The following is an 11,782-nucleotide window of genomic DNA, read 5'->3' as shown; positions in this document are numbered from 1 at the left end:
ATGAGTGGTGCCATGTCCGAGCCCAGGATCCGAACCGGCGAAACCCTGGGCCGTGGAAGTGGAGCTCGTGAACTTAAGCACTCGGCCACGGGGCCAGCCCCACCTACTCAGATATTGATAAGATAAATTCACATACTTCTGTAAGGACAAATATCCCTGAGATAAAGCAAGTCTACCATTTGCTTAGGAGAAATGGTTTTTAGATTCCCTTCTTATAAAAAGCAATTTGACCTCTTCCCCCCTCCTAAATCCCTGAGACTTTGAACGGATAAAGAAACCAATTTGGAGCTCTTTCAAAGGATTTATTTGCTACAGAATTGCTTGAGTCCACCAAGATGAACTCAGAATTTCTGTGTTTAAAAGGATTTTGCTCACGGCTTTATTTTTACAAGTGCTTCAACATTCAAAAAGCAATTCTTTTTGCCAGCATTTGGCATGTCTAGAAGAGGTTAGAAAAAGTTAGAATCTATAGAATTAGATGTCTAAAAATAGGAAAAAAACCCAAACATTTAAAAATTCCTCATTTGGACAGATCCTGAGTTGAAATCACATTCATCTGCAAAAAAGAACTGTTTTAGGTCAGAAATGCTGTATTTTATAACTCCAGATCCTGACCTCAGACTTCACTGGTGGAGGATTCCAGGCACTGCATGAATGATAGGAGAGACACCATTCAGTTGGCCAATTCTGGCATGTGTCCTACCTGGGTTGTGAAGTTTTATAAACATCTCTTAAACTCAAACCTCATAGTTCTCTAATGCCGATTGTCTTAATCTGATTCTCAATCCTTTTTTAAACAAATAAAAAGAATTTTCCCTGCAAGGTCACACGTAAGTATTTGTTGCTTTAGATACAGAGAAACCAAGTATGGATGTGAATTAACAATTCAGTGATGGAGCTGTGAATCTCTGGATGGCTATGTAAGCTGTAAGAAAAGTCCCTTGCTGGCCCTGCACTTGCTGTGCACCAGAGGTGACCATCCAGGCAAGGTTAACCTGAAGAGGGTGTGAACCCCAGCAGCTGCTCGATGGGTTTAAACCGCCACTCATCTGCCTCCAGCTCTTCTACCAAACCAGCTAGTTTTTCCATCCGAGCAACTTGCTGATCTGTAAAGAGTGAAGGAGGTAATATATACATGAGACAGTCACCAACCACCAACATAATCATTGGTTTAAAAATAATTTCTAGAAGAATTTTTTCCCCTCAATATTCTAGTAGTAATGGAGTCTTATTCTATGTTGGTCAGAAGACTTAATCTTAAAAAAAAAAAGTAATACTTATCCTCCATGCCATAGTGACTTGTGTACTAAAATCCTAGGGTTATGGGCAACTGCAACCTTTCCCCCCATATTACACTTTCAATGGAGAAACTGTCGGGGGGGGGGGCGGGGACGACGACACAGTTCCCTGACGCACAAACGAGGGCCTGGTGAGGTAATGATGGAACAGAAGAGGTGGCAGCACGATCTTCGAGTCCAGGCTTCTAAGAGTCCAGATAGAACATGAGGTATTATATAAATGTTTGAAGATGAAGATGATAATGGTAAAACCAGTAGAGGACAACATTAAAAGAAGGTTTCAGAAAGGAGAGGAAAATGCAACACAAGAGGAGTAGGAAGCATCGACTCCCCTGGAAAACTAACCCTCCCGACTCCACTGGAAGCCTTAATGTGGACATTATATCCAGATTGAGACAGAGAATGTTCTTGTTGGCAGGTAATTTACAAAGTCCACTTACATAGTTAAATTTCAGGAGTTTTTGTCACAGAGCACACTGACCTTTCTGAATCTCCGTCTCCCACTCCCCCAGTAAACTTATTCTCATAGTTAAGTACACAACACTCACGTGCTTACCATGTTTCACCTGTTTAAGCGTAGATGCCACTTGATAGCTGAAAACAGACTCGCAGAGGAATCTCTCAGAGCCATCTACAAACAGAAGAGGAAAAGTTTTAATCTGCTCTAAGGGTTTTATGGCTTCTGATAAACCAAGTAAACGTGTCCCTTCTTTTCCATGCTTTTCCATACAGGGTCTGGTTTTTAGTGTTTACAAAGAGGGCTTCTGTTTCATTTAGAACTAAACTGCTCTGTTATAAAAGCTACTTCTTCTATACCGAGAATATTAAAATAGTCCCTCTACTTATTTAAGAGTTTAAAAATAGCATTTAAAAAAACAAAAACAAGAAACCTCAGTTTGATGTCCTGGTTAACATTTTCCCCCTCCCAGCCCGATGGTTTCTTAACGTTCTCCTGTTCTGTATGTCAGGCAAACACTGACAGCTGACGCATTTGGCCACATGGCTCCTGTGCTATCAAAATACAAAGGTACACCAAAACTCTAAGTCATTTTCATTCTAAAAAAGTAAAGCTGAGGGAAAAATAGCTGTTGTTGATTTTTAATATATCAAATTACATCACTATGACCATCGCAAAACAATGCTGGGAAATTTCATTCTGTAAACGCAAACTGTAACCTTGATATTCCAACTGAACCAAAACCCTGGGATTTGGATGGCGATAAGAGTATGGTGCAATTGTAGAACCTAGCATTGTACTGGTGCCAAGAACTGGCAAGAAGAAGGTGGCTAACTCAGTCACCACAGCACATGGAAGATGATTGTGAAACAGAAGCTAGCTCATGTTCTTCCATCAGGCAAGGGCTGATACAGCAAAACATACCCCAAAAGAGCTCATGTTGGAGAGTGCGACTTTCACAAGGGTAGCAGAAACCATTTGGAGAAGGTGTCTTATTGCAAAAATCCTAAAACAAATGGAGGGAGAGGACACAGCTGTCTTTTTTTAGATGGTGGTTCATGCCAGCACCACTAGGTGTCAAGACCTCACTCATCAATCATGGGTTGGTGTGTCAGCCAGGTATTAAGTGACGAGACAGGACTAACACATTCTAGCTTTATGCTGAGTTTCACACAAGGCAGACCTTATTTCAGAAGTCACGGTAAATAATAAGAAAAACTACAGATATTGTATCCAAATGGCTTGAACATACAACCAAGAGGGCTTCTGTTTAATATTATCTTTAAAATTAATGCAAAAAAAAGAAATGAAAATTATTTTCATACATAATACATTTCAACATATATATTATATATTATTTCAAAATATAATTTATTTCATAAAATAATGTACACTTTAGGGAGAGTGTTACATTCTTTAAATTCAACCTCTTTTCTACATATTGTGCTATATGGGATATGATCCTATCTCTGCCTCCCACCCCCACTCCTCTGGCTGAATGTAAGTAATTTGTGAGCAGATATCCAAACTGAGCAAAAAAAATTTTGTTTTCAATTAACTGAGTATTATACTGACTGTCCAGTTTAAAGATCTAGGTAAGCTAATGACATCACTGAGTTTTTTAGATAAGGGCAAAGGGCAGTGAAATAACTGACTCCCACTATGGGAAGAGGAACTGTGTGAACATTTGACACCAATGACGCAATTTATTATGGCTCTTCTGTGTCAATATGCCAGTGTTCATTATCCTATTCATACCCCCTTGCTTAAAGAGTCAAATTATAACTCAAGTTTTATTTTAGAAAGAGCAAAGCAGAGAAAATTAGAGCTTACTCCTCAGGTGGTTTGATCCTGAACTTTAGGATCTCACACAAGGCAGGGTGGATTATAGGCTATAAGGATCAGGCCAAGAAGTATTTGGAAGCTCTTGGAAGTCCTACCTCAAACTTACATTTAATCACACGTGCCATTAGCATAAAATGCTTAAGTTCTAACATTTGCATATTACCCTTGGTAATGAACTTCAAAGCAAAAGGATATAAGCTAATCTTTCAAAAAGGCACCTGCACAAGACTTTGCCACTCTATATGCCTATGGAACACACTTTTGCTGATTTGCAGCTCTGTATTAACCACAAGTCCACTGCTTCTTAGCCACATCCTATTACATATGATATCTGTACCAATCTAAAGCCTGGAATTTCTCCAGAGAGGAGTCAGTCTGGGGCAATCTGTCTTCCATTTAGAAATTGTAATCAAACCCTTTGTAACACATCAAGTAGCAACATATTAGCTTTCCTCTTAAACGGACAAGCAAAGGTTATAAATAGTGAAAAGTTCAGTAAATTGCCCAAATTTAACACCATTGCCAACTCCAATAAATAGGATGCTAACAAATTCATTTAAAAGAATATTACCTCATAGCAGGAAATCAGATAATGCTAGATAATTTACACTTCAGTGGACTACAATGTCACTAAAATTCAACCACTTCTGGGCTGGAAAGCAGTCTCTAACTTGCTGACAACTGGGTGAGGACAATCTTAGCCAAGGGCAAGAGAATGCTGACAACTGCTATATACTGCTTATGTGAGATGTCTGTTATCAGAGAGCAGATGCATGAAAAAGTTAATTTACAAGGTTAACTACGGGTTATTTGGCTTTATTATTCTAGTAAGAGGAGGCAAGATCAAGTTGAACCTGTTAAGATTATAAACAGCATGCAACTTTGATTCCTGATCGCTTTGCCTTACTACTTTTCCTTACTCTAAACAGGTAACTCTTCCTACTTTATTTTCATATTTGATTAAACTACATATTGTAAGAAAAATGGTCAGGTACAAATGCATTAGATTAACTGCCTAATAGTATCACCTATAAACATGGTAGAACATGCTTCGAAATCCAACATTCTTACTAACTCACACTTAGGAGTACTTTTTTCAATTTAACATTCTTGATTTCACCAGGATAGTTCAGGGATTGCCATCTCTAATTTTTCATAGTCTGTCCTTAAGTGTAAGCAGCTTTAAAACATAGGTGAAACTTTAAACCTGAGAGAAAACTGTGCACTATAAATTTAAACTTAATATAAATTCATTCTATAATAGAAAGCCAACACATTCCTTCATGAAGCACAGTGGGATGGAATAAAAATGGATAGAACTATAACTTGTTAGGACAGCAACATTCAGACCAATCTCAGAAGCCTTTCTTCTTTAATGTTCCCAAGTAGTCTGGTGTATACTGACAAAGAATGCTGATAGCTTTGAGATTAAGGAGGTACCTCCTGAATTAAATTCCTCCTGTAGCTGGACTTTAAATGACTTCAATTTTAGAGTACATCATTAAACATTGATTCCTCTTCTGCTGTTATAAAACTCGTTAAACAATTTAAGTGCCTCCAACTTTTGTTTTGTGGCAAAATTCCTTAATACCAGGTCTCTGCTGCATATAATTCAAATCTTAATATATTTTTAGTGCAAATATAGTAAACAAGGCCCCAATTGTTCACTACCTCTAGACTCAGTGATACTAACTCAAGTATTCAGTTAACACAATTGAAGAGAACAAAAAGGCAAAGATAGAAGTACATACGCCTCAGATGGATCACTAACTACACTACCTGAGTCTACTTCACAAATCATGATTTGAACCAATTTTAGGGAGCCTTATGGTCCCAGTCTTCCCATGTTTTCCTGCCACAAATGATTCTTCTGTTTGCCCTGGCTTAACCCCAAACTCTGCTTTTTATTATACCTGATATAAATGAATAAAGATCACCCCAAAACGCTGACTCCTACCTATAGTTTGTACATTTCCCACAGACATTTCCAGATTAATTTTTAAATATACTTACTGAAATTTGCAAATTTAAAGCAAAAAAGATCAATATAATTAAGCACAAAAGTGCTAGAATCAAGCAGATTTTGAATCCTTAATATGCTGTTTGTCAATTTTTTTCAAAGTATGTGGAATAGTTTAATAGTTAAAGACCACTTTCATGAGAATCCCCTGTATGTTAGTCAAAATGAAGATTCCTGTGCTGTACCTTAGACTAATTTAGAATCTCTAAGGTGGGCCAGAAATGTGCATTTTATTTTTAATTTTTTTGGTGAGGAAGATTGGCCCTGAGCTAACATCCACCGCCAATCCTCTTTTTTTTTTTGGTTGAGGAAGATTGTCCCTGAGCTAACATCCGTGCCAGTCTTCCTCTATTTTGTATGTGGGATGCCACCACAGCATGGCTTGACAAGCGGTGTGTAGCTCTGTCCCCAGGATCTGAACCCACAAACCCTACGCCACTGAAGCGGAGTGTGCAAACCCAACCACTATGCCACTGGGCTGGCCCCCAGAAATGTGCTTTTTAAATAAGCTCTTCAGGTGATTATTAGGCTTCCTATTAAGAATTTATTGGCCTAGCTCCTAAAGTGATATGAATCTGATGAATTCCGGGTGCCAGTGCTATTTCATGCTTACAGTCTAAGCCCTGATCTTGGCCAATCAGTTTGCAAATGTGTGCTGAATAAGATGGTGGATGATTTCATGCAAATCCAGCTCCAGTGCTAGACAAACTACACAGCACTGTCCTGCAGTAGGCCAGGAGACTCAGCTTCCCATAAAAGAGTAATAGATTAGTTCTTATCTCTTAGAACCTCTTTGATGGGGTGAATCTGTCTGTAGATTAATTACATTAGAAAAATACATCAATCTACTAACCATAGGGAGGCAGACTGGTGCCAGGATACAGCAAACTGGAACAGGAGGTCAAAAGAATTCCTGGTTCCAGTGCTAATTTTGTCTTTAACATGGTCAAATCACTTTTCTGGGTCCACATAACTCTAGATGACCTTCTTATTTTCCAAAGTCTTTTTCAGCTCCAAAATTTTGCTTCTGGAGAAAGATTTGTGCTTTAAAGATATTGTTTTGAAATGAGGACAAGAGATGAAATGTGGAGCTGAAATCAGGGCAAACTCGTCTCTAATCCACTTAATAGCTTCTTTACAATTAATATTCATTGCAGGTCTGAATCCAATTATTCAGCACAAAGCAGCATGAGATCACCTTCTAACATCTCTCCAGCTCCTTTTGGGTAGGTGAAAAGGGCTTTCCGTGGTGGGGCAAGGTCTGAGACACTGAAACCAGATCCAGTGACAGAACTTCCACTGACCCCACCAGCTGAGGAGGATGATGAAGAGGCAGCCATTTCCTCTCTAGTAGAATTCTCACTTCACTACAGAGAAAGAAAAACAGCAATTGGCAAGTTTATGGAAGTGAGACTGACAACATTTCATTCTAGCTGCCATAAAAGCCAGCATACAGTTTAGTCAAGAATTAGCTCCCCTTTTTTCCCCTCTCTACTCCCACAGTCTTTTATTGATGCCTCAGGCCAAAATGTCACTCAAGATTTTAAGTGAAAAATATGTTTACTCTTAGTTTTTCTACTTAAAATACCATTTCCTACTATTAGCAAACTGTTTATGTCACTTGGGATTGACTGCGGGTGATTTATGGGTTATGAAGAGGTGGTAAGGCAGTGCCAAAGTAGCAACTTGATCGAGGAAATAAATTATATGAGGATAAAACAACCATGCCTCATAGGACAGTTTGTCTTGGATACATCCTGACCAAGCCACACCAAGAAATTCAGTTATAAAATTTTCCAAATAAAATTCCAGAATAACACTATGTTCTGTTCCCAAGGAAGGGGAACTGGGTAGGAAATACATACTGGCCCTTTCATTAAAAATGTTAAAAAACTTTTTCATCCAAATGTAATACCCAAATTGATCACTTGGTGGCATCCCATAACTGGAACAAGATAGCTCAGGAAATGATCTTAGAATTCATGTTCTATTAGGAATAGAGCAGCTGCCAGTGTTTAATCCTATGTCATATAAAAAAATCCAAATGTAGGGGCTGGCCCTGTGGCTGAGTAGTTAAGTTTGCATGCTCTGCTTCAGTGGCCCATGGTTTTGCAGGCTGGGATCCTGGGTGCAGACCTAGTGCTGCTCATAGGGCCATGCTGAGGCGGTGTCCCACATAGCACATCTGGAGGGACCTGCAGCTAGAATATACAACTGTATACTGGGGGGGGGGTTTGGGGAGAAGAAGAAGAAGAACAAAAGATTGGCAACAGATGTTAGCTCAGGTGCCAATCTTAAAAAAAAAAAAAATCCAAACATAAATAAGAGAATCTGTACTGAACACATGCACCTTACAAAAGTTCAAGACAAAAATACTACTTTTGCTATAGAAAAACACAGTTACAAAAGATTCTAAAAGTGTATGTTTTCTGAAAGGAATGGTTTTAGTACTGTGCTAATAGAACTTTCTGCCATTATGGAAATGTTCTAATGTTCTATTTCTGTGCTGTCCAATGTGGTAGCAACTAGCCTCATGTGGCTATTAAACTACCATGTCTGAAGATGCGTATTTTTAGTTTTATTTAATGTTAATTAAAATTTAAATAGTCACACGTGCATAGTGATTACTGTGTTGGAAAGGGCAGCTCTAGTATTTAGACAAAAAAATGACTTTACACTGAATTATACACTTTAAAATGGCTTAAGGTTAATTTTATGCTATATGAATTTTAGCTCAATTTTTAAGAAAAGAAAAAAATGAACTTAACAAGATTTAAAAAATGTATTTCCCTCTTTAATGGCCAGAGAAAATTTTAGTTGAATTTTTTTTGCTAGTTGCAAAAGGAAAACATTTGTTTAAAAAGTTGAAAGTTATTTTTAAAGTTTACAAATAGAAAAGATGAGGGAGGGGCCGGCCTGGTGGTGCAGCGTTTAAGTTTGCACGTTCCGCTTCTCGGCGGCCCGGGGTTCGCTGGTTCGGATCCCGGGTGCGGACATGGCACCGGTTGGCACACCATGCTGTGGTAGGCGTCCCACGTATAAAGTAGAGGAAGATGGGCATGGATGTTAGCCCAGGGCCAGGCTTCCTCAGAAAAAAAGAGGAGGACTGGCAGTAGTTAGCTCAGGGCTAATCTTCCTCAAAAAAAGAGAAAAAAAAAAGAGGGAATGCTATGCAGATATAAATCCTATACACACATAATCCAGGTTCCTAGCAAGGAAAATGATACACTGTACATTTCTGAAATGCTGGCTGTGCTGTTTCCTTAATTTAGTGACGATGATTTAAGGCTGTCAGGGAAGCAGAGTTTAGTTTCTGATTTCATTACATGTCTATAAGTAATACTGATTAATACTGAAGTGGGATACGGTAACAGTAAGGCAACTGCTATAATTAGAATGTCAGGCTATTTAAAAATACAAATTAATGACATTTTCAATCTTGCTATTAGATTACCTTTCTTTTTTTCTTTAAGCTCTAAAACTTTCCAAATTGTATTCATATTCATAGAGGCGACTTTTCAAGTTAGATGCATATCCAATCCTTTGGACTACACTAGCTTAAAATACGGCTTGACAAGTTTTTAAATCCTCTTTTAAAAAGAAATTAAGAAGTAATGGACCAGGTCCAAATTTCTAAAGTGGATTCCTGCTGGGGTCCCAATAAAGTATATAGACAACTTAGCCATCTCTTGGAGAGTAGCTCAGTCTCATTTCCCATCAGTTCAGAGTGGAACCTACTGTGAACTCTTGATATATCTCACCTAAGACTTAAAACTCTAATCTTTTTCCTTGATATATGCTCTATTCAGTTGCAAATGCAAGGAATACTTTATATTTTGAAATCAGTTGCTCAGCAGGGCACTCAACCAACTGCCAGAGTGAGGACAGCTTCAACCGCTAGACACAATGTGACTTCTAAACTGAATATAATCAAAGGAATTCCCTGTCATCCTATTTTCTTTCAAACTCCGAACTACTATCATTCAATACACAAAACAGCCAGGGTTGAAAACTGGAGTGCAGAATTAGCACAAAGCTAACTTTAACATAAATAAGCAGTTTTTTGCTGAGGTGGAAAGATACACCTAAGTAATATCTGGCTTTAAAGATTTTAGGTTAAATTTTGAATGCTATCAGCAGGTGGTAACAGTAGTTAAAGCAAAACTAACAATAAACTCTAGTTTGTAACTGCTCTATGAAGGGAGGCATTCTAATCACCAGAACCAAACATAATGGTTGGCCTATATTACGTAGCTATTGACTTAAATAAATGTTTGCTAAATGAATTAAACATTTCATAGGAACTACAAGATTCCTTAAAGGTCATCTAATCCACCTCCCTCGTTTTAACTTATTTGCTGCGACTTTTTTCAAGCAATGGCTTTGTTGGCACATCATGTGCCATGTGAGATGCGAAACAGCATAGGGGTTAAGACTCAGACTCTGAGCCTCTTGGCCTGGGTTCATGTTCTAGTTTTGCTACTTGACTTGCTGTATAACTCTGGACAAATCACTTAACCTCTCTGTTGCTCAGCTGCCTCATCTCTAAAATGGAGATAATATTACCTACTTCATAGAAGTGTCATGAAGGTTAATATAATTAAAGCATTTCGAAGTTACAGGCACCGTGAACACTTAAAAATTTTAGCCATCCAAAATCACTCATGGATATATACTCCTGAATCTTTTTTCTATGCAGATCCCAGTTTTCATACTTATGACGTCCTAACATACTTACTCATGGGAAAAGGTTTAATTCTCTCCATTTGACACAGAGTCACCAAACTACTAGAGGGGAAAGGGTCTGCTCAGGAAGAGGGAAAATGCTCTCCATTAATGCACTTCACACTTTCATTTTAAGGTTCATGATCTTAGGAAGAGTCCTGTGATATAGAAAAGGGGGAAGGAGTTGTCTTTCTACCCTCAAGGCCTTGCACAGGACCTGGATCACAACGTTTCCTGATGAACGATGAACAAATTACAGAATACAGGGCTAGCAGCTCAGCAAGGTTATGCAAGGGTTAGAGAAGCTTGGGGTCACGAGGGTCGGTCCATTACTGTTTTCTTTTTCTTCCTCATTCTGTAAATCTAGTTACACAACTCTCTCCCACTAGGCCGCCAGGACCCAGGGAGTGCTCAGTAAAATTCTGTTGAATGAATGAATATCGATGATGAAGTAACCTGGGGTTTAGCTGGGACTACTGACAGTAGAGATCCTCATAGGGGAGCAATGCTATTTTGGGGGACACAGCATGGCTGTGTGCACACTAAGATGATTAAACACTTACTTCACGTAAGACAGGGACGACCTCGTATTCATACTTTCCTTCCTAGCAGATCTATGCGTATTTTCTTAAAAAGAATTTTTCGTTTTGAAAAAATCTCCTTATTAAAAAGACGCTGAAAGAAGTACCCTGGTACAACTGCACATTATTAGAACCAATCATTAAATTCCATCACCGACAAATCGTTCCAGTGCGTCCAGCTTAAACAGCTGATTACCGTCCAAATAGGGGTTGCGGCTAAATCCAGGTGGGGTGGAGAACAAGGACTTGAGAGAGGAGGGGTCAGAACGCCAGCGTTCCCAATCTAACTCCAAGCCACATTCCCCCCACCTCCCCGCTCGGTCCCAAGGGGACGACGCCACAGGCGCCGTCCCACTGCGCAGGCGCCGCCCCTCAGCCCGCATGCGCACTCAGTCTGGCGCAGCCAGAGGAAATTTCCTGACACGCCCTCTGCAACAGGCTCCTGTTTCTCCTCCTACCTTCTCCATTTTACTAGTCCCTGCAGGTAGGATCCCAGGGATCAACTCCCTTTCCACCAAGCTTCTGAGGGTCCCTGAGCCCTAGGCCACTTACCTCAGCGGTTTTGGCACTTTCCCCTACAGCCCCGCCCCCAGGGCCAGCCGGAGCGGCCGCGCTTCCAACGACGAGGACGGCGGCGTGCTCGCGCCCGTGCGGAGGGAGCCGGCGGCGGCGTGCGCGTGTCCGTGCTGTGGTGGGCGTGGCCGGGGCGGAGAGGCGTGGAGGACGCGCTCCTGGGGAGCGCTTTCGGGTCCTTTGGCCCCTGCGCCTTACTTCGGTTTGTCTGCGGTGGCGGGTACCTCTTCGCTCAGTTTGGCGTGCTCGTTATTTCGCTCGCTTTTGTGATTCAGGGCTTCAC

General features: G+C 40.0%; 2 protein-coding genes across 10 annotated transcripts in view; one reads left to right on the top strand and one right to left on the bottom strand.

Moving 5' to 3' along the window:
- Window positions 1-281: 281 nt before the first annotated feature.
- Window positions 282-11,610, bottom strand: ANAPC16 (anaphase promoting complex subunit 16). 5 transcript variants are annotated; one of them, XM_070489866.1, is made up of 4 exons: window positions 11,479-11,610; window positions 6,474-6,987; window positions 1,855-1,929; window positions 282-1,106 (listed from the first exon to the last, which is right to left on the bottom strand). In XM_070489866.1, exons 2-4 carry the CDS (start codon window positions 6,589-6,591, stop codon window positions 991-993), a joined length of 309 nt encoding a protein of 102 aa, XP_070345967.1. In that variant the 5' UTR covers window positions 6,592-6,987; window positions 11,479-11,610; the 3' UTR covers window positions 282-990. The 5 variants fall into 5 exon arrangements, with proteins under 5 accessions (XP_070345967.1, XP_014695766.1, XP_014695767.1 ...); XM_014840280.3 differs by having other exon boundaries at window positions 6,819-6,987; XM_014840281.3 differs by lacking the exon at window positions 11,479-11,610 and adding an exon at window positions 10,909-11,309 and having other exon boundaries at window positions 6,819-6,987.
- Window positions 11,293-11,782, top strand: part of ASCC1 (activating signal cointegrator 1 complex subunit 1) — a 111,651-nt gene continuing 111,161 nt past the window's right edge. For 2 of the 5 annotated variants that reach the window (XM_070489831.1, XM_014840277.3), the window contains exon 1: window positions 11,293-11,410. The gene's annotated coding sequence lies outside the window, so the exon portion shown is untranslated. Of the gene's footprint in view, window positions 11,411-11,569; window positions 11,720-11,782 lie in introns of those variants that run through there. The other 3 variants (XM_070489836.1, XM_044756811.2, XM_044756819.2) reach the window with 2 other exon arrangements.

This window comes from Equus asinus, chromosome 2 (genome assembly GCF_041296235.1).
Source record: "Equus asinus isolate D_3611 breed Donkey chromosome 2, EquAss-T2T_v2, whole genome shotgun sequence".
NCBI classification, from domain to species: Eukaryota; Metazoa; Chordata; class Mammalia; order Perissodactyla; family Equidae; genus Equus; species Equus asinus.
This window is presented reverse-complemented; position numbering and strand designations above follow the sequence as displayed.

Bases quoted from the DNA above. Each gene is read 5' to 3' on its own strand.
- ANAPC16 (XM_070489844.1), bottom strand. From the start codon at position 11,309: ATGCGGGCTGAGGGGCGGCGCCTGCGCAGTGGGACGGCGCCTGTGGCG. The intron at 1,930-11,122 runs GTAATCAGCTGT...TTCTGTTTGTAG, and splicing joins CCGCAACCCCTATTTGGACG to ATGGCTCTGAGAGATTCCTC. The intron at 1,107-1,854 runs GTAAGCACGTGA...CACTCTTTACAG, and splicing joins GCTTAAACAGGTGAAACATG to ATCAGCAAGTTGCTCGGATG.